The 25,817-nt window shown below is 46.9% G+C and overlaps 2 protein-coding genes across 2 annotated transcripts in view; one reads left to right on the forward strand and one right to left on the reverse strand.

The window, feature by feature from the left end:
- The window catches only part of LOC144511708 (titin-like), a 301,563-nt gene that overhangs the window by 113,028 nt on the left and 162,718 nt on the right, over positions 1-25,817 (forward strand). The gene's annotated exons all lie outside the window — the stretch shown is intronic.
- LOC144511684 (uncharacterized) overlaps positions 1-25,817 on the reverse strand; it is a 124,767-nt gene that overhangs the window by 58,008 nt on the left and 40,942 nt on the right. Inside the window, exons 7-9 of the mRNA XM_078241919.1 lie at positions 16,388-16,711; positions 15,410-15,718; positions 13,825-14,148 (exon numbers count right to left, since the gene is read on the reverse strand). Coding sequence (XP_078098045.1) covers positions 13,825-14,148; positions 15,410-15,718; positions 16,388-16,711 — 957 coding nt within the window. The remainder of the gene's footprint in view (positions 1-13,824; positions 14,149-15,409; positions 15,719-16,387; positions 16,712-25,817) is intronic.

Here is a 25,817-nt window from a genome sequence, read left to right on the forward strand (position 1 = left end):
TTCATGAACACTTGGTTTCCAGCCTTTTAATACCTCTCGACAAACATCAGGACAGCACTTTCTAGAGAAGGATATATTCCAAACAACAGAACTTCAGAGAAGTAAACCTAATCTGTGGCAACTCCCAGTCTTCAGACTTCAGAATTGGAAATGGATTCCTCACTCTGCAGCTTCCAAAACATCACCTTCTCAGTGAAAGAGACTTGCTTCCTGGCAAATTCCAGTCTCCAACTTCAGAGAGGGAAACTGAAAGGCACGACTCTCTAACAACTCAAAGCAGAATTTGACTTGATCTTTCTGTGTAAACCTAGCTCCACCTAGTGATACGACTGTACCTATCACTTAACCTAATCAAGCCCTACTCTGCAAAACCCCAGGGGCCCACTGAAAATCAAACAGAAAAACATTAGTCCAGATTAAAACAAACATCCTTGCAATTAGGAGCAATTATGCTGCTGCAGTAACAACACACTGCTGCTGGACAAAGCGGCATGGATAACAAAAAGAATCTGCGAAAACAGACCTGCATAAGAAACGTAACAATACATTCCTTAATTCACAATATTTTCACATGAGCCAATCCTCTATCCATGCATGAATATTCCCTACAAAACCATCTTGCGTATTAACCTTTTGTATGGTACCTTATCAAATGCCTTTTGAAAATCCAAATATACAACATCGACTGGTTCTCCTCTATCTACTCTGATTGATACCTCTTCAAATAACTCTAGTAAATTTGCCATTCATGACTTTCCCTTCATGAACCCAATCTGACTCTGCCTGATCACATTATAACTTTCCAAAGGCCCTGATATTCTTTCCTTAATAATTGATTCTGACATTTATCCAACAACTAAATTTAAACTAATCCAGGGAATTTCCCATTCTGAGGTTATACAGGCACATTGTTCCATCCTGGGAAAGTGGAATATATCATTGGAGCGACTGGTATCCAGTGCATGGAAAAATCATGTTGCCAATTCCTTCCAGAATTTGTTCATCTTTAAATTGACAAAGATTAAGATAAGAATATGAAACAAGAAATGTAGACATTTAATCAGCAAACAGATCAATTATTCTCCAGATGTCGATATACAACCTGAAGGTCACAGCCACTGTTTGGATTTTGATTCCTCCACTAAATTTTTGATCCAAATCATGTTGGTTGGTTTTTGTTTTTTTATTAGTGTCACAAGTCGGCTTACATTAACACTGCAATGAAATTACTGAGAAAATCCCCCAGTCGCCACACTCCGGCGCCAGTTCGGGTCACTGAGCGAGAATTCAGCATGGCCAATGCACCCGAACCAACACAACTTTCAGACTTCATTTAATAATGAAAAAACATACTATTATGTAGATTTGTTAAAAGAAATGTTCAAAGCTGGATGAGGATTGAATATTTGACCAGGATGCAAAATTGCTTCGATGTAGATGGAATCCCAGAATCTTCATTTTCCCACTTTGGTCCAACTGTGAGAATTGGATTCATTGAGTGACTGGAAAAGAAAATCATCAGATTCATTGAGATTGGGAGAACAATGCATCAATTGACATTTCAGTCTTGAACAGAATTCTGGAAATGGCAACAATTTGGGGCAGTTTCGAGATCACATTGATCGCCCTTTGCATGTGCGCTGGGAAACACTCGTTTGGATCCTTCATGAAGACACGTAACCTTATTTACCCACAGAAAACCAATGTTCCCCTGCTGCTGTGATTATGGACAATTGACTGGAGAAATTGATTGCTCTGTCCATGTTTCTAAAAATATTTTATACAGTCCAGTTGGTGCTTCCAGCAACAACATCATTGGGTCTGTGTCTCAGCCTCTTACTGCTGTCTGAATCATTTGAAATCTCTTCCAGTTCCTGTCCAGAAACAGTCAGCCCTGTTGCCTTTTTATAGCCTTTCCAATTTCCTTCCTTATTCTTTTGCTGACAGTTTAATAAGATTGGATGGTAAGATGGAAGGGTTCTTCCATGGATGGGTTACACAGGAACACAGTAACAAGAGCAGCTCATTCAGCCCCTCGAGCCTGTCACACCAACCTGCAACTCCACACAGACACTCACCCAAGACCAAAATCGAACCTGGGTCCCTGTCTTATCTAATCCCAGCTGTGAGAATTCTAATTGGCCCAGCATCCACAGATTTTAGGATGGATTAGTTCCAGATTTCCATGACTAGCTGTGTGAAAATAATGCTTCCTAATTTTACTCCTAAGTATCTAAGCCCTCACTTTTGGGTTATGGCCCCGTGTACTCCATCTCCCCACTGGGCAAAGAGTTTCTCTGTACCCACCATACTGAATCCCATAAAAACTTCAATCACCTATCCCAGCAACCTCCAAGTGTGAGGAAATGCAGCAAATTTGTGCAATCTCTGCACATAATTTACTCCATTCTTCCCTGTATCATTCTGATGTATTGATATTGCAGAGATGATGGTTTAGTGTCAATGTCACTGGGCTAGTAATCCAGAGGTTGATAGTAAAGTGCTGGGAACATGATTTCAACATAGTAGCTGGTGGAATATAAATGCAATGAATTCAATTTCAATTGATGAATGAATCTGGAATTGAAAATCTGACCAATGGTGACCAGGAAGCTTGTCATCAATTGCTGTAAAAACCCATCTGGTTGGTTGGGGATGGTGATAAACGGTCATAAATTGTCATAAATCCTCACTGATATCCGTCAGGGAAGGATATCTGTTTTCCTGATGCAGTCTGACCTCCATGTGACCCCAGACCCACCGTGATGTGTTTGATTCCTAACTGTCTTCTGAAATGGCCGAGCAAGCCACTCGGATCTGGCAATTAGGGATGGGCAACAATTCTGCCCTTGCCAGTGACGTCCACATCCCGTGAAATAGAACAAAAAGACACTGCATCCCTTCCGAGGCCAATATTTTGTTCCTGTGATTCGGACACCATCCAGAACAAACAATTCAACATTGCATTATAAAATCCTCCAGTGATAAAGTGAAACTTCCATTTATGAGTGGAAGTTATCCTGGACAAAGTCAGCTGATCACTTCAGGATGGATGCAGCTGCAACAAGGATCAGGAACATTGACACAATCGAAAACAAACAGTCCCCTTGATCTTTCCTACATAACATCAGCAACACTTCAAAACCAAACCATATAAAATGTAAGATACTTTGGGTGGACTTTCCACCCAAGTTCCTCTGGTGGGGTGAGGGAGGGAGGAGGGCGGAGGGGGCTGGACAAGAGCAGAAGATCTCGCGAGAGCCCCCAATCATGTTATTACTTTGATGGGAAGTCTCTTTGTGATTGTCCCCAGCTCCCATCACTGACATCACAGGATTCCCAACGTTGAACAACATAATCAATTTGCATGTCATTATCAAGACCTGGCACCTGATCAACCCCCGCTCCCCCCACACCCCCCAACCCTCACTTCCACTGTTCGATGATCCACTCACATCAGTGTGAGGGCACACTGGTGTGCATTATGATTGATGGCCATGGCATGTACCAGGAGGAAGTCTCACAACACCAGGTTAAAGTCCAACAGGTTTATTTGGTAGCACAAGCCACTAACTTTTGGAGCGCTGCCCCTTCATCAGGAGAGTGGGAGTTCTGTTCACAAACAGGGCATATAAAGAGACAAACTCAATTTACAAAATAATTGTTGGAATGGGAGTCTTTACAGATAATCAAGTCTTAAAGGTACAGACAAGGTGAGTGGAGAGAGGGTTAAGCACAGGTTAAAGTGATGTGTATTGTCTCCAGCCAGGACCACCAGTTACACGGTACATACTCTTGCAACTCGGCCAACGTTGTCTACCTGATACGCTGCAGGAAAGGATGTTCCGAGGCATGGTACATTGGGGAGACCATGCAGACACGATGACAACGGATGAATGAACAATGCTCAACAATCGCCAGGTAAGAGTGTTCTCTTCCTGTTGGGGAGCACTTCAGCAGTCACAGGCATTCGGCCTCTGATCTTCGGGTAAGCGCTCTCCAAGACGGCCTACATTACACACGACAGCGCAGAGTCGCTGAGCACAGACTGGTAGCCAAGTTCCGCATACAGGAGAACGGCCTCAACCGGGATCTTGGGTTCATGTCACACTATCTGTAACCCCCATGACTTGCCTGGGCTTGCAAAATCTCACTAACTGTCCTGGCTGGAGACAATACATATCTCTTTAACCTGTGCTTAACCCTCTCTCCACTCACATTGTCTGTACCTTTAACACTTGATTACCTGTAAAATCTCACATTCCAACCATTATTTTGTAAATTGAGTTTGTCTCTTTATATGTCCTGTTTGTGAACAGAACTCCCACCTCCCTGATGAAGGGGCAGCGCTCCGAAGACCAGTGTCTTGTGCTACCAAATAAACCTGTCAGACTTTAAGCTAGTGTTGTGAGATTCCTTACTGTGTTTACCCCAGTCCAACGCCCTCATCTCCACAGTATGTACCAGGAGGGCAGACCCACTGCAGATGCTCAGGTGAGTGCATCGCTCAAGTTACTATCAAGGAGCAGTGTCCATTCAGTGCCAGGGGTCAGTGCCAGTGACAGCGTCCATGCAGTGCCAGGGGTCAGTGCCAGGGTCAGTGTCCATGCAGTGCCAGGGGTCAGTGCCAGTGACAGCGTCCATGCAGTGCCGGGGTCAGTGCCAGGGTCAGTGTCCATGCAGTGCCAGGGGTCAGTGCCAGCGTCAGTGTCCATGCAGTGCCAGGGGTCAGTGCCAGTGACAGCGTCCATGCAGTGCCAGGGGTCAGTGCCAGGGTCAGTGTCCATGCAGTGCCAGGGGTCAGTGCCAGGGTCAGTGTCCATGCAGTGCCAGGGGTCAGTGCCAGTGACAGCGTCCATGCAGTGCCAGGGGTCAGTGCCAGGGTCAGTGTCCATTCAGTGCCAGGGGTCAGTGCCAGTGTCAGTGTCCATGCAGTGCCAGGGGTCACAACTGGGGCAGCGTCCATGCAGTGTCAGGGGTCAGTGCCAGAGGCAGTGTCGGGGGGCAGGGCGGGGGTGTGGAGGGGGGGGGGGCGGTGCATGAGGTTGTGCAAGGGGAGGGGGGTTCCATTTTCACTTTTGTGCATCAAGTTGACTTTCAAAAATATCATTTTGATCTTGAAGAAACTGAAATTTCTGGTGGGATGGGCAGTATCCTGTCCCTTCAACATTTATACACATATTCTTCACCATATTTCTTCACCGCCTCTTTTCCTGCCCCTGCCACACTTGGAAATGAAAGGTAAAATTCCCCCCCGTGTTTAAACCTGTGGACATTGACATCAATGCAAGTTTCTCTGCACAATATCTGTGATAATTACAAAGTGCTCAGAATGATTGTTGTAAAGTCCATAATCCTCACCTGAGATTTTCTCGTGAACCATGTGACCGAAATCACACAAATCACCAGGAGGGTAAAGAGCCCCCAGCGAATCACATTCCAGATGAAGAAACTGAGCAAACTGGAAGAAATACAGAATGATTTGAAGGGAATGAGGCAGCTTCGTGTTTGAAACATGAATCTCCTCTTTACACTGTGACCTATTGTAGCAGCATCGCACAGACAAGGCACGTTAGCTGGAGCAATCAACTAAAGTTTCACTGATCAACTTCATGATCATTAGATACAGATCAAATGGAGCTGGTTTCATTAACTTTCCTCAGTATATCTGTAATGCTGAGTAAAAGCTTAGAAGTAAGAATGTTATGAATTGACTGGTCATTGGGACAGAAACATTGTCTGGTGCAACATAACATTGGTGAGATATCTGTTCAGTGAGTAAGAAACTTCCAATAACATCATCCCACACTGTTCCAAAGTAGAATCATATTCCACTCAATATCAACTCTGCTCCTCTCTTCACAGATGCTACCGGACCTGCTGAGTTTTCCCAGCACTTTCTGTTTTCATCATCCCACAATTCCCTGGTGCACCTCCTGACAGGAAATTCGGAACCAGCCGGAAGCAGACGGCCTCAGTTTGGGAACAATGTATTAAACTGGGCAACTGAGAAGGGGAAGATGACAGTGAATGCAATGTTCCTGTCAGCGATACTCCAGAACACACCGGGTTAAGGGAATCTGGCATCGCTGGAGTGTGACAAGCACAACTCCATGAGATTGGGTTCACGGTGAAGTGATTAACATGAATAATGAAAACTGCACCATCTAAGGTGTGGCAAACAGAGAAAGCTCACTTCTTAGTCTGAATTTCCACTGACAGAAACAGCAACTTTGTTAGGAAGCTAACACAATACCATTATGTAAACACAGCTACCGGGTGGGATGGTGAGCCCGGGTTGGGGGACCACAGGAATGCTGATGGGGATTCAATATCTGGCAAAACCTGGAAGGCGCAGGCGACTTCATCAGATTCACGGCCATAGTGGGCAAGAACCTGATTTACATACATTTTAATATATTTCCATATCATTAAAGACCCCCCCACTCCCCAGATATTGAGCCCTCGCTGTGTTTTCAAACCGGGGCAACGTGACATCACATTGGTGCATTTTACATCAGGTTCACCTGGACATGATGGGGAACCCCCTTCCTGGGCAAGAGGGATATGGTCAGGCAGTGGCCTGGCAATGCCCTCTGGCACTCTCCCTTGGCGCAGGTTGGCACTGCCAAGTTGGCACCATGCCACCCCAACATTGCCAACCTGGTAGTGCCAACCTGTACCAGTGGCAGTTCCGGGGTGGACCTCAGTGGGAGTCTGATGGGGGAGGGGTTATTCATTTACAAGTGAGGGTGGGCCGGAGCGGACAGGGGAGCTGGAGCAGCCGTTTGTGGGAAGGGGCTGGGTTTGTCGGCAATGGCTGTGTGGGTGGAGGGTTGGAGGGAAGGGCTCCAATGTTCGGGGGGAAGGGGGGTGGTGCCAGCACTGACTGCTGGAGGGGGGGAAAGGTCTGATATTCGGGGGAGGGGTTTGGTGTCAGCACTGACTGCTGAGGGGTGATGTGGGGGGAGAATTGCTGGCTCATAATAGGAGGATGCCCCGACTCTGACCGGGGTGTGGTGGGATTTGGGGGGAGCCCCTGAGAGCTCTGTGGTGGGTGGGGGGGAGGTTACATTTAGTTTTGATTGGGCCGCCATGTTTGTGCACTGTCAGCTTACTGCAGCCAGGATTTGCTGGTGTATCGAGGCCCCGCCCCCTACATGACGATGTGAAGCACGCCCAGCTGTTTTTTTTGTGACAGAGTGTGGTAAGTTCTGGAGAGAAAGACAACCTGCTTCGAGCCAGAACCAACAGTTTTCAGTAAGATTTCCCTAATATTGTGTTTTATGTTTACGGGGGCTGTTTACAGATTCAGCTTTATTCTGGAGGCAGTCGGTGTATCAGTAAAACATTCAGTTCAGATGCTGGGAGAGCAGGATAATGGCTCATTTTAGCCATGGAGGGGGGAAGCTAAGCAAAAAATGACTGTTGTTTCCGGTGAGAAAACCGACAGGTGTCTCTCCAGAGAAACAGGTTAGATTTCTGTGCAGATCTTTGACTGAGAGAGGAAACCGGAGCACACGGAGGAAACTCACGTAGGTTCAGAGAATGTGCAGACTCCAGGCAGACAGTCACCCAAGGCCAGAATTGAACTTGGATCCCTCGTGCTGCGAGGCAGCACTGCTAACCACAGTGCCTCTGTGTCACCTGTTGTCATCCTATTGTTAGATCAAAATCCAGGAATTTCTTACCACTCACTTTTCGTCCATGCCACACCAATCTGACCTGTGTCACACAACTGCAGTTCTCCCCTGATCTGATGATCACTGACACTGGAACCATTTCTGGGACCTGTGGACATTCACTCCAAGGATTTTCAAATCCTCCACATACCCCAGTATCCTCCCATTTATTATCTCACCATTTGCTTTGTTTGACCTGCTCAAATGCATCACCTCACACTTCTCTGGGTTGAATTCCATTTGCCACTTTTCTGCCCACCTGACCAGTCCATTGATATCTTCCTGCAACCGATAGCAATCCTCCTCGCTATCTACTGCATTAGTAATTTTCATTACATTCCATCTAAATCATTAATATATGCCAGAAAAAACAGGGGACCGAGCACTGAGCATTGGAAACAGCCTTCCAGTCACAAAAACAGCCATCAACAATCATCCTTTGTTTCCTGCCACAATTAATTCTTGGCCATTTGTTTACGGAAGTGGGTTTTGAAATTATACAGCACTTTTCATGGCCTTTGGATGGCCTAAAGAATTTTATAATCTGGGAAGTATTTTTAAACAACCGCCACTGTTGTGATATGGGAGATGTGGCAACCAATTTGCACACAGCAAAATCTCAGAAACAGCAGTGAACTTTGACCAGATCAATATTGGCCATTTCTTCAGAGATCTCCTTGTCTGCTTTTTCTGTAGATAAGAAGTGACCTGCTGCGTATTTCCAGCAGCTTTTTCATCATTTTGATGTTTAGTTGGTATTTTTTCCTCATCACCATTGTAACCTCCGTGTTTACATTGGACAACAATTTCTGCTCTTTCTGTGTGTCCCAACTATGTTAGGGGTAGTGGGTTTTAACAGAAAAAGAAAATACTTGGTTTGCACACGTAGATTCAAGCAAGCACAAACCAGGTTTTATTGATGAGCTGCTCTCTGCACTGCATCAAGTACAAAACTGACAGTCACACAGCAGCCTGAGCACGCACCCTAATGACATCACATCAAATCAACCCATTTTAAAACTCACACCTTCATGATGAAGCGAACACAACAACATCCCGCCAAGGTTTCTGATCTGAGAGTTATTGAAAAATGATGCCCAGTCTCCCCGATCGTCAGAGACTGGACATATGACCCAAGATGTGTGTCAGGACCCTGCAGATGACCCAACATGATGATCTCCATGGGAATTGCCTGGGACATTGGAACTTCCAACGGACAGTTCTGCTGTACCCTGGGTCCCTCTGTGAAAATCTTCAGCTCTGGGTAAGAGTCAGACACTTCAAACAATTCCATGGGGCTTAACTGGATAGTTACCCAGGAAATGTTAGACTGAAAGAATCAAGTTTAATTCCTGGGTAATCACAGAACTGACCCCCGAATAATCACACTGACCCCCTGGAGTCCCCCCAATCCTCTGATTAACCCCCTGACACACCAACTATCACCCCACACTCCGCCAATTCCACCTGATCTTGTGACTATGCCACAACCTGAGCCAATCCGATTATTCCCTCTGACTACCCTTTGCACCCACCACTTGATTACCCAATGTCCAAATCTGATTAGCCCCCAAACCAGGCTACCCCTGCCAACCTGACCCAATTGCCACACTATTCATCTACCACCTCATCAACCTACAACCTCACCCACCTGCAACCCTACCCTCCTGTCACTTCATCAACAGACTACCTCACCCAACTGCCACTCTACCCACCTCACACGCTTGTGACCTCACTCATCTGTTTTCTCACCCACCTACCATCCTTGCCTCCGACTAGCAACACATCTATACACCTGTCTCCCTATCCATCTTTCACCCGACCCACCTGTGCTCCTACAGAGTTCCGATGGAGTTCTCCGAGGGACACTGCGCTCCACAGTTCTGGAGAATCTGGAGTCGGAAGATCAGGCAAGAAATGTGGAGCTGAGTCGAGGGTGGAAAGCTTCAAGCGGAGTGGCAATCCAACAATGATTGCTGCTCTGTGACTGGCCCAGGACAATAAATGACATCCATTCTCACGCCAAAGTTGTTAAAGAGGATTTAATCACTCACACAGAAGCCATGTCATTTAAACACTAACAATAAAAACAGCGTACCTTTCAGCAAATTTGGAGTTTGGAATTGAGGAATGTGTTGGCGATACTGTTAAAATTTCACAAGAATTTTCAGGTCCGACTGAAAGAAGGAAACAACATTCAGATCAGCCTCATTTTCATTGTCGTTAACTGAGAGAGTCACATTGTCAAGTGGCACCTCAACCTGAGGGAGAACCACGTTGAGGGAGCGCCTCTTCTTGGGATGTGGGTGTCGCTGTTTAGGCCAGCAATTATTGCCCATCCCTAATTGCCCTTGAGAAGGTGGTCATGAGATGCCTCTTGAACCGATGCAGTCCATGTGGTGTAGGTACATCCACTGTGCAGTGAGGGAGGGAGCACCCATCGCATCTGCGCCAGTCAAAAACAAACCACCTGACTATTCCAAACCCAGTTTCCAGCACTTGGCCCATAGCTCTGTGTGCCTTGGCATCACGAGTGCACATCTAAATAATTCTTAAATGTTATGAGGGTCTGTAAGACACCAGGAAAACTTGCCTATTCCTCCTGGAAGAGGGCCATGAAATCATTTACATTTAGCTCAAAGGATGCATGGATCAGCAGTTCAACCAGACAATAGCACCGTCAACAGCAGAGCGCAATCTCCGTGCTGTACAGTGATATCAACCCCTTTCTCGGAAGGAGAATTTGAACTCACAATCCATTGGTTTCAGAAATCAGGCTGCTACCAACTGAGCCCCTTCTGACACTGACATATTTGAATATTAAACATTCAAACTGGTTATAGTCCTCATTAATTCAGGACTATCGTTAGTGTTTATGTTAACACTGAGTAATTCAGTGTTTAGAACATGGAATTCTGAGATTTTGAGCAGCATTTTGTGATGATAGAATTTTTCGGCAAAGAAGGAAATTTGGTCCATTGCCCTCCATCGCTATGAAAGAATTTGCCATTTAGAATCAGAGAATCCATGCAGCGCACAAGGAGGCCATTTGGCCCATCGAGTCTACAACGACACTCCCATTGTTGTGTCTTTTCCCCAAATCCTCCTAAATGTCTGCTCCTTTTTTGCTTCCCTTGTGAAAGCTGTTATTGATTCTGTTTCTAACGCAATCCATATCTTAACAATCATTTGCATCAATAAAATTCTCCCAATTTCTCCCGCTGTCCTTGTTGTGATGATCTTAACTGGATTCTCTCGAGTATTCACTCACTTACTACTGGAAATAATTAGTCTCAATTTATCTTATCAAAGCTTCAAATAATTTTGAATAGATTTAGCAGACTATTTCCTTCTATTCTAATGATTCTTTGCCGGTGTTAGCTGTTGGGAGCACTCTTGTATCTGCAGCCACAAGGATCTGTGTTCTCGCCCTACTCTAGGAATCAAAAATCAAAGCTGAAACTCCTGTGCAGTACTGAGGAAGTGCTGCACTGTTGGAGGTGCTGCCTTTCGGATGGGATGTTGAACTGAGTCCCCAATCTGCCTGCTCTATGGGCGGCATGGTGGCACAGTGGTTGGCACTGTTGCCTCACAGCGCCAGAGACCCGGGTTCAAATCTGGCCTTGCGTGACTGTCTGTGTGGAATTTGCACATTCTCCCCGTGTCTGCGTGGGTTTCCTCCGGGCACTCTGGTTTCCTCCCTCAGTCCAAAGATGTGCGGGTAGGTGGATTCGCCAAGCTAAATTGCCCCTTAGTGTCAGGGGGAACTAGCTGGGGTAAATGCATGGGATTATGGGGATAAGGCCTGGGTGGGATTGACGTTGGCAGAGACTCGATGCGTCAAATGGTCTCCTTCTGCACTGTAAGATTCTATGGATTCTATGAAACTATGGATGTATAAGATCGATGGCACTTGATCTCCTGAAGAAAAACAGAAGCGTTATCCGAAATCACCCGGCGATATTTATCCCTCAATCAAAAACAGGTTATCAGTTCATTATTTTGAGTTTGCTGTGTGTAAATTGGCTGCTGTGTTTCCTGCCTCACAACAGTGACAGTGCTTCAAAAAGCATTTCATTGGTTGTAAAGCGCTTCGAGAAGTCAGATGACTGTGAAAATAAATGGAAGACATTCTTTCATTTTGTAAGTGAGACCTCTTAAGATGCTATCATTTCACATCAACTCTTCAACTCTCTATCCTTACGATTCATCCTAAAGCAAGAGACATCAGCTAAAGATTGTTATTCACAATTTGATCTCCAAGAAATGGGAACAGGAATGGTTAATGGAGACCTTGTCAGTCAAGTTCTATTTAATATTAATGGGATTACTGCAACATTTAGACATGTTTGGGGAATATTTTATGATCCTGATATTTTCAATCAATATTTTAATCAGTAACTTTGTTCCGAGTTGTTGAGGGACAAAGCAGAGTGAATTTTGTCAGTTGCAGTCATTCAGAGAGACATTAGGAACCGAACCAGCAACCAGCTTATTTAGAACTTAGAACATAGAACATAGAACAGTACAGCACAGAACAGGCCCTTCGGCCCACAATGTTGTGCCGAGCTTTATCTGAAACCAAGATCAAGCTATCCCACTCCCTATCATCCTGGTGTGCTCCATGTGCCTAACCAATAACCGCTTAAATGTTCCTAAAGTGTCTGACTCCACTATCACTGCAGGCAGTCCATTCCACACACCAACCACTCTCTGCGTAAAGAACCTACCTCTGGTATCCTTCCTGTGTCTCCCACTACGAACCCTATAGTTATGCCCCCTTGTAATAGCTCCATCCACCCGAGGAAATAGTCTTTGAACGTTCACTCGATCTATCCCCTTCATCATTTTATAAACTTCTATTAAGTCTCCCCTCAGCCTCCTCTGCTCCAGAGAGAACAGCCCTAGCTCCCTCAACCTTTCCTCATAAGACCTACCCTCCAAACCAGGCAGCATCCTGGTAAATCTCCTCTGCACCCTTTCCAGCGCTTCCACATCCTTCTTATGTGAGGTGACCAGAACTGCACACAATATTCCAAATGTGGTCTCACCAAGGTCCTGTACAGTTGCAGCATAACCCCACGGCTCTTAAACTCCAACCCCCTGTTAATAAAAGCTAACACACTATAGGCCTTCTTCACAGCTCTATCCACTTGAGTGGCAACCTTTAGAGATCTGTGGATATGAACCCCAAGATCTCTCTGTTCCTCCACAGTCTTCAGAACCCTACCTTTGGCCCTGTAATCCACATTTAAATTAGTCCTACCAAAATGAATCACCTCACATTTATCAGGGTTAAACTCCATTTGCCATTTTTCAGCCCAGCTTTGCATCCTATCTATGTCTCTTTGCAGCCTACAACAGCCCTCCACCTCATCCACTACTCCACCAATCTTGGTGTCATCAGCAAATTTACTGATCCACCCTTCAGCCCCCTCCTCTAAGTCATTAATAAAAATCACAAAGAGCAGAGGACCAAGCACTGATCCCTGCGGCACTCCGCTAGCAACCTGCCTCCAATCCGAAAATTTTCCATCCACCACCACCCTCTGTCTTCGATCAGACAGCCAGTTACCTATCCAATCGGCCAACTTTCCCTCTATCCCACACCTCCTCACTTTCATCATAAGCCGACCATGGGGGACCTTATCAAACGCCTTACTGAAATCCATGTATATGACATCAACTGCCCTACCTTCATCTACACACTTAGTTACCTCCTCAAAAAATTATATCAAATTTGTGAGGCACGACTTGCCCTTGACGAATCCGTGCTGACTATCCCGGATTAATCCGCATCTTTCTAAATGGTCGTAAATCCCATCTCTTAGGACCTTTTCCATCAATTTACCAACCACCGAAGTAAGACTAACCGGTCTATAATTACCAGGGTCATTTCTATTCCCTTTCTTAAACAGAGGAACAACATTCGCCATTCTCCAGTCCTCTGGCACCATCCCCGTGGACAGAGAGGACCCAAAGATCAAAGCCAAAGGCTCTGCAATTTCATCCCTTGCCTCCCAAAGAATCCTAGGATACATTTCATCAGGCCCAGGGGACTTTTCGACCTTCAGTTTATTCAAAACTGCCAGGACATCCTCCCTCCGAACATCTATTTCCTCCTATTTCAACTATCACTTACCAACGCTGTTGATCTGTGCCACATAACTGCAATTCTCCCCTGATCTGTTGATCACTGACACTGAAACCATTTCACTGGATTTTTCTTCCTGGTGATTTGAGGCTGTGCAGTAATATTGATGATGTTGCTGTGTGAAGGATTGACAATGTAGATCCAGTTTATTGGTGTCAGAGATCTCTGAATCTTCAGACGGGGTCTTTTCATGCCATGTGTACTGAATGGGAAGTGATCCCTGGACAGACTCACAGGAGACGGACACTGAGCCCCCAGAACATGAGGCATTTGGTGGTGATAAAAATTTAAGTTCAGGAACAGACACGGGTTCTGTGGAAAAGACAATCATTAACGGATTTTCACAGTAACTTCATTGCAGTGTTAATGTAAACCTAATTGTGACACTAATTTATAAAAGCTTTAACAATAAACTTTAAAATTTTAAACTTTAGAATGACCAAAAAATTAAATCGTTTCATAGTCCCAATATTTCTACACCTCATCCAGGGTGTGAGGCGGAAGGGGAAGTGTTAGAGAGAGAGAGAGTTGGCAGTGGGAGCTTGGCCGAATGCAGGTAGTATCTATTGATTGCTGTCATGAACAGCAGATATTCATGATAGCAGATTAGTTAGTAACAATCATTGGAGTGTGACCTGAGATAGACTGTGGATGTTTGCTGAGATAACGGAGACTTAAATATCTTTCCAAAAATCTAATCTTGACCTGAAATCCACCTCCGCTGCCAGTTGGAATTGGGAATTTGGCGCTCAGCCAAATCTCCATTCACAGCAGCGGGACTGGATAATTCCAGCTGCGGACGAGTTTGGTGAATTCCAGCCATTGTTTGGAGTTGTATTTAACATTTAACAGTAAGTACCGTTTAACACTTAAGTGTGAGTACTGTTTAAAGTCGAGGGCGGGGTTTTATGGCCTCGAATGAGCGAGACGGAAAATACCGCCCAAGGTCAACACCCTTGAGTCTGCCCCACACCCGCTCCGATACCATGGCGGGCGAGGCAGTAAAATTCCGACGTACGTATCATCCAAAGGACATGAGCTGGGAGATAGAAGCTATCCACTGGCAGCAACTGGAATAGTTAATTGGGGAAACTGGCTTGAACTGGTCTTTTTGTACTGAGTCCCTTTGTTTTTGAACATATAAATTTAGACATTCTCAGTGCAAACAGCACTGGAGTCTGCCTTCAACCGAGTATGGACGTTTAATGAGCTGAAGGAATTTACTACAGGGGAAGAAGTGAGCTGTTGGTGAGTATCTGGGGAGTATCCCGGAAGTGGGCAAGGTCTATTATCCAGGCATTGGGAGCAAGGGTGAGGTCCTTGCCAACTTGTTCACCAGGAGAACGGGGTTCAAGGTGCAATAAATCTGACCCCATCTCTCTGGATCATTACTCTTGGCCTCTGAATTACAATTCCTGCAACATAATCATTGTTCTAACTGCCCTCTAGCTGCCAGACTCTGCACTGCTGCGGAGCCTCGGGATATCGGAGCTGTCAATGTCTCCTCCCAGGTAAAGCACCGATCAGACATTTCAGTCGAGAGTAATAAAGATAATCACGGAGAACAATGTACCGTCAGATATTTGTAGCTTTACAGGAAACATTGAAAGGAAGCCGGGCTTATCAATACCACAGCTGTACCATCCTGCATCTCCTGAATGAAGATCCTCCATAGTAACAACAAATAATGCTTGTGTCTTGTGATCTGTGATCGACATTCTCCCTCGCCGTCCATCTGGATCGTCTGATTTTACCAAAACAGAGCACTGACGACTCCAAGTTTTCACATGTGACTGAGACAATTTGTCATAGTGACAATCTATAGTGATCGATCTTCCCAAAACTCCTGTTACATTATTTTTTGCCCACAATGCACTTGCAGCTGAAAAGACAACAGGTCAAAAATTGAACTGAAAATAATTGCTTCATACAACCAGATATATTTCAATAGGATTTACCACTGTGTTCAGAGAAATCTCTCCAATACACCTTCTAATGTAATTGGATACTTCCTTGTTTGATATCGTTGGGCACATTGAATATGTGCTTCCGGCGGATTGATAATTAGACAACCATATTGAGATTGTATCCCAAGCCCTTTATAAAGCAAGACCCTGAGTGGTTCCATTAATCTTTTAGTCCTGGTTGGGACCTGTTGTGTTCACCACAGGTGTGTGGGAATTCTTTATTTTCATTTTGTACAATAGAAGCACGGTTCCTTCACAGCCGGCTCCTCGAGTTATTATATTCTCAAACAGCAATTCTCAGACAGCAGATTGTCTGCTCATGATCACGTTGCTCTTAGAGGGAGCTTATTGCTCACAAATTGGTGCTGAGCTTCCTACATCACAACAATGGCTCTGAATCAGTTCCAGCATTGACCAGAACGGACTTTAAAACTGTCCTGAAGATGTGAAAAGTGCAAAATAAATGCAATTCTATTTTTATTCCAATTGCTTCGAGCAGCTGATAGAACATAAACCATGAGCAATTCAGACTGATGTTAATTTAAAAATTTGTTGTACTTTTTGAAGCGAAAAGAGATATTTACCAATGTTGCTGATTTGTGTTAAATAACTGCAGTCATTCTCTGAAATGTGGATCACTGACACTGTAACCATTTCACTGGATTTTTTTCCCTGGTTATTTGAGGCTGTGCAGTAATATTGATGACGTCGCTGTTTGAAGGATTGACAATGTAGATCCAGATTATTGGTGTCAGAGATCTTTGAATCTTCAGACGGGGTCTTTTCATACCATGTGTACTGAATGGGAAGTGATCCCTGGACAGACTCACAGGAGACGGACACTGAGCCCCCAGAACATGAGGCATTTGGTGGTGATAAAAATCTAAGTTCAGGAACAGACACGGGTTCTGTGGGAAAGAAACAAACATTCAGAAACTGACTGAGCATCTAAAAATCAAACACTCTGTGAATTTCAGCTCATCAACCTCTCATTCAGGGTCAGTCATGTTGCAATCTCACCAACACATCCAGCTCTCCATTTCTCTCCATCCTCCAAGCAGCCTGAACTACAATGTCTGCTATTATATCAGAACATCGCAGCTCTCCAGATCAAACCATGAACCAGGACCGAAAGATTTAAATTTAATGGTGAGTGGATTAGATGAGATTTGGGGCAATGGGTTATTTCACTCGGGGGATGTTGAGGGTCTGGAACTCACTGCCTGGAAGAGTGGTCGAGGGTGGGAGAGGCGGATAACCTGATCACATTAAACAAAATGGATTAAACTTGAGATGCTGTAACCTACAGAGCTCTGGATCAAGAACTAGATGGTGGGATTAGATTGGATTGCTTGTTCAGTCAACCCAGTGTGGCACAGTGGCACAGTGATTAGCACTGCAGCCTCACAGCGCCAGGGACCCGGATTCAATTCCAGCATTGGCTGTGTGGTCAGTGTGGAGTTTGCACGTTTTCCCCGTGTCTGCGTGGTTTTCCTCTGGGTGCTTCAGTTTCCTCCCACAACCAAAGATATGCAGATACCCATGGGGAGGTGATGGCCCAGTGGTGTTATCGCTAGCCTATAAATCCATAATCTCATCTAATGTTCTGGGGACCAGGGTTCGAATCCCGCCATGGCAGCAGTTGGAATTTGATTTCAATAAAGAAAATCTGGAATTAAGAATCTACTGATCACCATGAAACCATTGTCAGTTATTGGAAAACCCATCTGGTTCACTCATGTCCGTTAAAGAAGGAAATCTACCATCCTTTCCTGGTCTGGCCTACATGTGATGCCAGAGCCAAAGCAATGTGGTTAATTCTTGACTGTCCTCTGAAATGGCCTCGCAAACCTCTCAGGATGGGCAATAAATGCCACCCAGCCAGCGATGCCCATGTCCACAAATGAATAAAACAAATACTGGCACCTCCCACCAGGCACCAGGCAGTGCCAATGTGGGTGGTGCTGGCGGGGGAGTTGGCATTCTGGGGGGTGGGGCCTATTGGGGGCTCAATGTGTTGGGGGGTTTTCAGTGACACTGTGCACTGGGATCAGTGTGAGAAGGAGAGAGGAGGGGGACCAGGGCTGGCTATCTGGGTGGGGGGAGATCGGGGCTGGCCCGGGAGAGCTCTGGTAGGCCAGTGATTGGATGGTTGTGGGGGGTCGGGATGGCCAGCGATCGGGAGGCTAGCGGTGAGGGGGCCACTGTGCATGCGCCACTCTCCGCAGTGACAGATCGGTGTGTGTGCAGTGGCTCACTCAGCACTATACTGCCAGCCTCTCTAGTGGGATTTGGACCCGCTCACCACATTTCAGAGTGAATCAATCTGTGTCGGAGAATCGTTCTGGTCCGTCCCTTATGTTGTCAAATGAGCCTCTTCAGACACTGGAGTTGCAACACATCAAGGAAGCTGATCAGGAAACGTGTACTCGCTGTGTTGTGGGATAGCCCGTCAGTGAGTTGCTTGTCTCTGTTCATTCCTTTGTCTTGTGGAGCTCAGGGTCTGTGTGGAGGAGGCAGTTGCTGCTATTGGTGCTATTGGTCACCTGGGTCCTCATCTGAGGCCCAAAATAAAACAGCCTGAGAACCACCCATGCTGATCTGATAGATACAATCACCAAAATGTAACCCAGAAATACACATTACCATCTCTGTTGTGAAAGTCTGTAAATACTGATATTAAAACCTTTCACACAATCAGGCTAGAAATAAGCAGTGAGGTTCCAATGCTCCTTGGTATCTTTCCCAGTCACTTCTTCAGCCTCCCCCATTGCCTCTGTCTTCTGCCCTTGCTCAGTAACCCGAGCAGCCATTGTTAGATTCCACTAATTGCACTCACTGAGCGATTAATAGACTGAAATTGATAACCCGTCTCTCACTGGGGGGATTTGATCACACACGGATTGACACATTTAATGTTTCTGATGCGTGACAATTAAGCACGTGGAACCAAGGCTTCGATATTGAAGGCTTTTATTGTGTAACAATGGAACTACTAACACGAATACACCAGTTCAGACTGAAGGGGTCCTGCCGGAGCAGGGGGTCTTATACCTCGCCACCGGAGGCGGGACCCCACTGGAATGTGCCATGATAACTCTTATAACAGGTAAACACCCTAACCCAACAACATTGTACAACCCCCACAGTAACAACACCCTAGCCCAACAGTAACATAATAACAACCCCCAGTGGTGAACCAACGATGGTTCACCACATTCACCCCTCCTTTAAGAACAAAAGGTGGCGGGGTGCAAGAAAAAACAGGTCATATAAACAGAATTCACAAGTCCAGACGGTCTGGAGGACCGCACCGACGCTGTGATCTCCTCAACACCGGTTGCGAAACCGGAGCAGGTGCTTGCGGTGGCGTTCTTTCCAAAACAACGTCTGGCTGTCCCCTCAAGGACTCCCGGGCCGGTTGGCCCTGGTGAGGCGATGGTGCAGGGGATCCTGGAACCTTTGGTGGTGGTGGTGGTGGTGATGATGGTCGCGCCGATCTCCCGAGTCTCAGGCAAGCTGTACATGGGAGTAAAAGTGTTATGCACTGGTCCCGGTGCTGACCGCGCCACGTCTCGGGAAGCAATGAGGAGTAGTGGATTCGTGACTGGGGGAATAGGAGCGACAGGAGTTGCTACGTCCCCTGCGGGCGCCAGGTCTCTAATGGAGACAGTGTCCTCTCGCCCGTCAGGATATGCCACATAGGCATACTGAGGGTTGGCGTGGAGGAGTTGGACCGGTTCGACCAAGGGGTCGGACCTGCGAGCCCTCACATGTCGCCGCAGAAGGACGGGTCCTGGGTACGTCAACCAGGCTGGCAATGAGGTTCCCGAGGACATCCTCTCGTGGGGAGTAGCATTGGTTGCCGTACACAGGAGGGAGCGGATAGAATGGAGTGCCTTTGGAAGGACCTCCTGCCAACGGGAGACTGGAAGGCCCCTGGATTTCAGTGCCAGTAGGACAGCCTTCCAGACTGTAGCATTCTCCCTTTCCACCTGTCCGTTACCCCTAGGGTTGTAGCTCGTGGTTCTACTAGAGGCAATCCCGAATGAGAGCAGGAATTGCCTCAAGTCGTTGCTCATGAACGACGAGCCCCTGTCGCTATGAATGTAGCAGGGGTACCCGAACAGGGTAAAAAGCTCACTGAATGCCTTGATGACGGTGGCAGTCGACGTGTCCGCACAGGGGACAACAAACGGAAACCGGGAATACTCGTCTATTATGTTGAGGAAATAGACATTCCGGTCCGTTGAGGGAAGGGGGCCCTTAAAATCCACACTCAGCCTCTCAAAAGGGCGAGTGGCCTTGACCAATTGTGCCCGGTCTGGTCGATAAAAGTGTGGTTTGCATTCTGCGCAAATCCGACAGCTTCTCGTCACTGACCTGACATCCTCCACCGAGTAGGGCAGGTTGCGGGCTTTGACGAAGTGGTAGAGTCTGGTGACTCCAGGATGACACAGATCATTGTGGAGAGCCTTCAAGCGGTCCTCCTGCATGATGGCGCATGTTCCGCGCGAGAGGGCATCCGAGGACTCATTGAGCTTCCCTGGACGATACATAATATCGTAATTATAGGTGGAGAGCTCAATTCTCCACCGCAAGATCTTATCGTTCTTGATCTTGCCCCTCTGCGTGTTGCTGAACATAAACGCCACGGATCGTTGATCCGTGATCAGGGTGAACCGCTTCCCTGCCAGGTAATGGCGCCAGTGTCTGACTGCCTCCACAATGGCCTGAGCCTCCTTCTCCACCGCTGAGTGCCGAATTTCGGGGCCTTGAAGGGTGCGGGAAAAGAACGCGACGGGCCTGCCTGCCTGGTTTAGTGTGGCGGCTAGGGCGAAATCAGATGCATCACTCTCCACCTGGAAAGGGATGGATTCATCCACTGCGTGCATCGTGGCTTTCGAGATGTCGCTTTTCAAAGCCTTGAAGGCCAATTGGGCCTCCGGCGTAAGTGGGAAGGTCGTGGACTTAATGAGCGGACGAGCTTTGTCCGCGTAGTTGGGGACCCACTGTGCATAATACGAAAAGAACCCGAGGCATCTCCTCAGTGCTTTCGTGCTAGCGGGCAAGGGAAGTTCAGTAAGTGGGCGCATACGGTCTGGATCAGGGCCAATGACCCCGTTTTCCACCACGTATCCGAGGATGGCTAACCTACGCGTACGGAATACGCACTTCTCCCTGTTATAGGTCAGATTCAGGCGAGATGCAGTGCGCAGAAAGTGTTGGAGATTCGTGTCGTGGTCCTGCTGGTCATGGCCGCAGATGGTGATGTTATCCAGGTACGGGAAGGTAGCCCGCAACCCGTTCTGGTCCACCATTCGGTCCATAGCACGCTGGAAGACCGAGACCCCATTGGTGACACCAAATGGAACCCTGAGGAATTGGTATAGACGACCATCCGCCTCAAAAGCCGTATATTGTCGGTCCTCTGGGCGGATGGGGAGTTGATGGTAGGCGGACTTAAGGTCTATGGTAGAAAACACTCGGTACTGCGCAATCTGATTGACCATATCAGAAATGCGCGGGAGAGGATACGCATCCAGCTGCGTATAACGATTAATGGTCTGACTATAGTCGATGACCATCCGAGGTTTGTTCCCGCTTTTGACTACCACGACCTGCGCTCTCCACGGACTAGCACTGGCCTGTATGATCCCTTCCTTGAGGAGCCGCTGAACCTCAGATCTAATAAAGATCCGGTCCTCAGCGCTGTAACGCCTACTTTTAGTAGCGATGGGCTTGCAGCCAGGTACCAGATTTTTAAAAAGGGATGGTGTAGTGATTTTCAGGGTGGATAGATTGCATGCAGGGCGCTTTGGGCAATTTGGAGGCTGCGGCTGATTCCCTACTGCCAGTGAAGGGAGTGGCCCACCGTACTGTAGGATCACACTCTTCATGTGGACCATAAAGTTTAGTCCGAGGAGAATTGGCGCGCAAAGGTGAGGTAACACAAGGAGCCTGTATTGCTCGTAAATTGTGCCCTGTACCTCAAGAGTTACCATACATCGTCCTTGGATCGGTACAGACCGGGACCGTGATGCCATGGAAATTTTCTGCTTGGCAGGGAGAACCCGGAGTCCACACCTTTTAGCAGTTTCAGGGTGTATGAAACTTTCGGTGCTCCCACTGTCAAACAGACAATTCACAGTTCGACCACTAACCTTTATATCCATCATGGAATTTTCATGTCTGTAGTGCCTGGTCTGGTCCAGGGAGATCGACGCCACCGTTGGCCCCTGGGCGTCACTGCATGCTGCCGATGTGGATGCTGAGGACCCCTGCTGGTCGCTCCTAGTCGTCGTGGACCATGATGGCTGCCCCCATGAATCGCACATGGGCGAGGGCGCCAAGTGCAGCGACTCCTGGTGGTCTTCCTCCTCCTCCGTCAGCCACGATGGCGCCATCCTGGGATCGCACGTGGTCGGACCTCGTGGGTACTGCGACGCTGAAGGAGATTGTCTCCGTTCTGGAGGGTTACAAGCTGCACTGCCGTTTTTAGGCTTGGACCTGCAGACTTTGCCGTAGTGGCCTTTTTTACCGCACTGGCTGCAGATTGCCGTTCTTGCCGGACACTGTTGCCGTGGATGCTTGGCCCCACCACAAAAATAGCATCGCTGGCCACCTGGAGCTGCCGCCGTCGTCGGATCGATCTGGGAGCGCGGGTTAGCGGGGCGAGGAGGGAGCTGAGCTTGCTCCAGCCACGTTGACTGCACGTGGTCCTCGGGGTACAGCGCCAAGCTCTTCGACGCCGCTTCCAGCATCACGGCCATCTCCATTGCTTGGGTCAAGTCGAGTTTCCCCTTTTCCAGCAATTTAAGCCTGATGTACGAGGACCCTACCCCTGCTACGAACGCGTCTCGGGCGAGGTCGTACATATATTGTTCGGCTGATACGTCTTTACAATCGCAACCCCTGGCAAGCTGCAGGAGCTCATTGGCGTAGTCCTCCATGGTTTCGCCCGACTGCCAACGTCGTGTAGCGAGGAGGTAACGAGCATGTATCTCGTTGGGTGGCTTCGTGTATCTTTTTTTTAGGAGCTCGACGGCACCCGGGTAAGTGGGAGCTGCACGAATGGCGAGATAAATCATGTCGCTTACCCTTGCGTGGAGGACCTGGAGTTTATCACTGTCTGTAGTGATAGCTACTGAGGCTGCCAGGTAGTCCTCGAAACACTTCCACCAATGGTCGAATGTGTTAGCTGCACCGACCGCACGTGGGTCCAGTGTCAGACGATCCGCTTTTAAGATCTGTTCCATACTCTCTTTTTTTTTGTACAGCTGTGAGTTTTCTGTTACACAATAAAATTGATGCGCAACAATTAAGCACGTGGAACCAAGGCTTCGATATTGAAGGCTTTTATTGTGTAACAATGGAACTACTAACACGAATACACCAGTTCAGACTGAAGGGGTCCTGCCGGAGCAGGGGGTCTTATACCTCGCCACCGGAGGCGGGACCCCACTGGAATGTGCCATGATAACTCTTATAACAGGTAAACACCCTAACCCAACAACATTGTACAACCCCCACAGTAACAACACCCTAGCCCAACAGTAACATAATAACAACCCTCAGTGGTGAACCAACGATGGTTCACCACAGTTTCCATGGAGATTTTTATGATCATTTGGAACATTTGGAATATTGTGTCCAATTCTGGTCACCACACAACCAGAAGGATGTGGAGGCTTTGGAGAGAGTGCAGAAAAGGTTGACCAGGATGTTGCCTGGTATGGAGGGTATTACCTATGAGGAGAGTTTGAATGAGCTGGGATTGTTCTCCCTGGAAAGACAGAGGCTGAGGGGCAACCTGAGAGAAGTTTATAAAATTATGAGAGGTGTGGATAGAGTGAACAGTTGGAAGCTTTTTCCCAGGCAGAAATGACAATTAGAAGGACGCACAAGTTCAAGATAACGGGGGAAAGATTCAGTGGAGATGTGCGGGAGAACTTTTTTACACAGAGGGTGGTGGGCGCCTGGAATGCACTGCCAAGTGAGGTGGTTGAGGCACTTATATTAGCTATATTTAAGGTTTTATCTTGGTAGACGTATGAACAAACAGGGAATAGAGGAATATAAGCATTGGTAAACGTGATCAGCGCAGGAAGGGCCTGTTCCTGTTCTGTACTGTTCTTTGTTCTTTGTTCTTTGATCCCTTTAAGGGGCTTTCACCATATTGGATTATTTAATTGTTTAATTTGCCGATTTGTTAACTTTTAATCTGTCAGCTTCACCCTGAATTTTCATAAGACCATAAGACCATAAGACATAGGAGCGGAAGTAAGGCCATTCGGCCCATCGAGTCCACTCCACCATTCAATCATGGTTGATTTCAACTCCATTTACCCGCTCTCTCCCCATAGCCCTTAATTCCTCGAGAAATCAAGAATTTATCAATTTCTGTCTTGAAGACGCTCAACGTCTCGGCCTCCACAGCCCTCTGTGGCAATGAATTCCACAGACCCACCACTCTCTGGCTGAAGAAATTTCTCCTCATCTCTGTTCTAAAGTGACTCCCTTTTATTCTAAGGCTGTGCCCCCGCGTCCTAGTCTCCCCTGTTAATGGAAACAACTTCCCTACGTCCATCCTATCTAAGCCGTTCATTATCTTGTAAGTTTCTATCAGATCTCCCCTCAACCTCCTAAACTCCAATGAATATAATCCCACGATCCTCAGACGTTCATCGTATGTCAGGCCTACCATTCCTGGGATCATCCGTGTGAATCTCCGCTGGACCCGCTCCAGTGCCAGTATGTCCTTCCTGAGGTGTGGGGCCCAAAATTGCTCACAGTACTCCAAATGGGGCCTAACCAGTGCTTTATAAAGCCTCAGAAGTACATCCCTGCTTTTGTATTCCAAGCCTCTTGAGATAAATGACAACATTACATTTGCTTTCTTAATTACGGACTCAACCTGCAAGTTTACCTTTAGAGAATCCTGGACTAGGACTCCCAAGTCCCTTTGCACTTTAGCATTATGAATTTTGTCACCGTTTAGAAAATAGTCCATGCCTCTATTCTTTTTTCCAAAGTGTACAACCTCGCACTTGCCCACGTTGAATTTCATCAGCCACTTCTTGGACCACTCTCCTAAACTGTCTAAATCTTTCTGCAGCCTCCCCACCTCCTCAATACTACCTGCCCCTCCACCTATCTTTGTATCATCGGCAAACTTGGCCAGAATGCTCCCAGTCCCGTCATCTAGATCGTTAATATATAAAGAGAACAGCTGTGGCCCCAACACTGAACCCTGCGGGACACCACTTGTCACCGGTTGCCATTCTGAGAAAGAACCTTTTATCCCAACTCTCTGCCTTCTGTCTGACAGCCAATCGTCAATCCATGTTAGTACCTTGCCTCGAATACCATGGGCCCTTATTTTACTCAGCAGTCTCCCGTGAGGCACCTTGTCAAAGGCCTTTTGGAAGTCAAGATAGATAACATCCATTGGCTCTCCTTGGTCTAACCTATTTGTTATCTCTTCAAAGAACTCTAACAGGTTTGTCAGGCACGACCTCCCCTTACTAAATCCATGCTGACTTGTCTTAATCCGACCCTGCACTTCCAAGAATTTAGAAATCTCATCCTTAACGATGGATTCTAGAATTTTGCCAACAACTGAGGTTAGGCTAATTGGCCTATAATTTTCCATCTTTTTTCTTGTTCCCTTCTTGAACAGTGGGGTTACAACAGCGATTTTCCAATCCTCTGGGACTTTCCCTGACTCCAGTGACTTTTGAAAGATCATAACTAACGCCTCCACTATTTCTTCAGCTATCTCCTTTAGAACTCTAGGATGTAGCCCATCTGGGCCCGGAGATTTATCAATTTTCAGACCTTTTAGTTTCTCTAGCACTTTCTCCTTTGTGATGGCAACCATATTCAACTCTGCCCCCTGACTTTCCTGAATTGTTGGGATATTACTCATGTCTTCTACTGTGAAGACTGACGCAAAGTACTTATTAAGTTCCTCAGCTATTTCCTTGTCTCCCATCACTAGATTACCAGCGT

This window comes from Mustelus asterias, chromosome 25 (assembly GCF_964213995.1).
Source record: "Mustelus asterias chromosome 25, sMusAst1.hap1.1, whole genome shotgun sequence".
In the NCBI taxonomy this organism is placed as follows: Eukaryota; Metazoa; Chordata; class Chondrichthyes; order Carcharhiniformes; family Triakidae; genus Mustelus; species Mustelus asterias.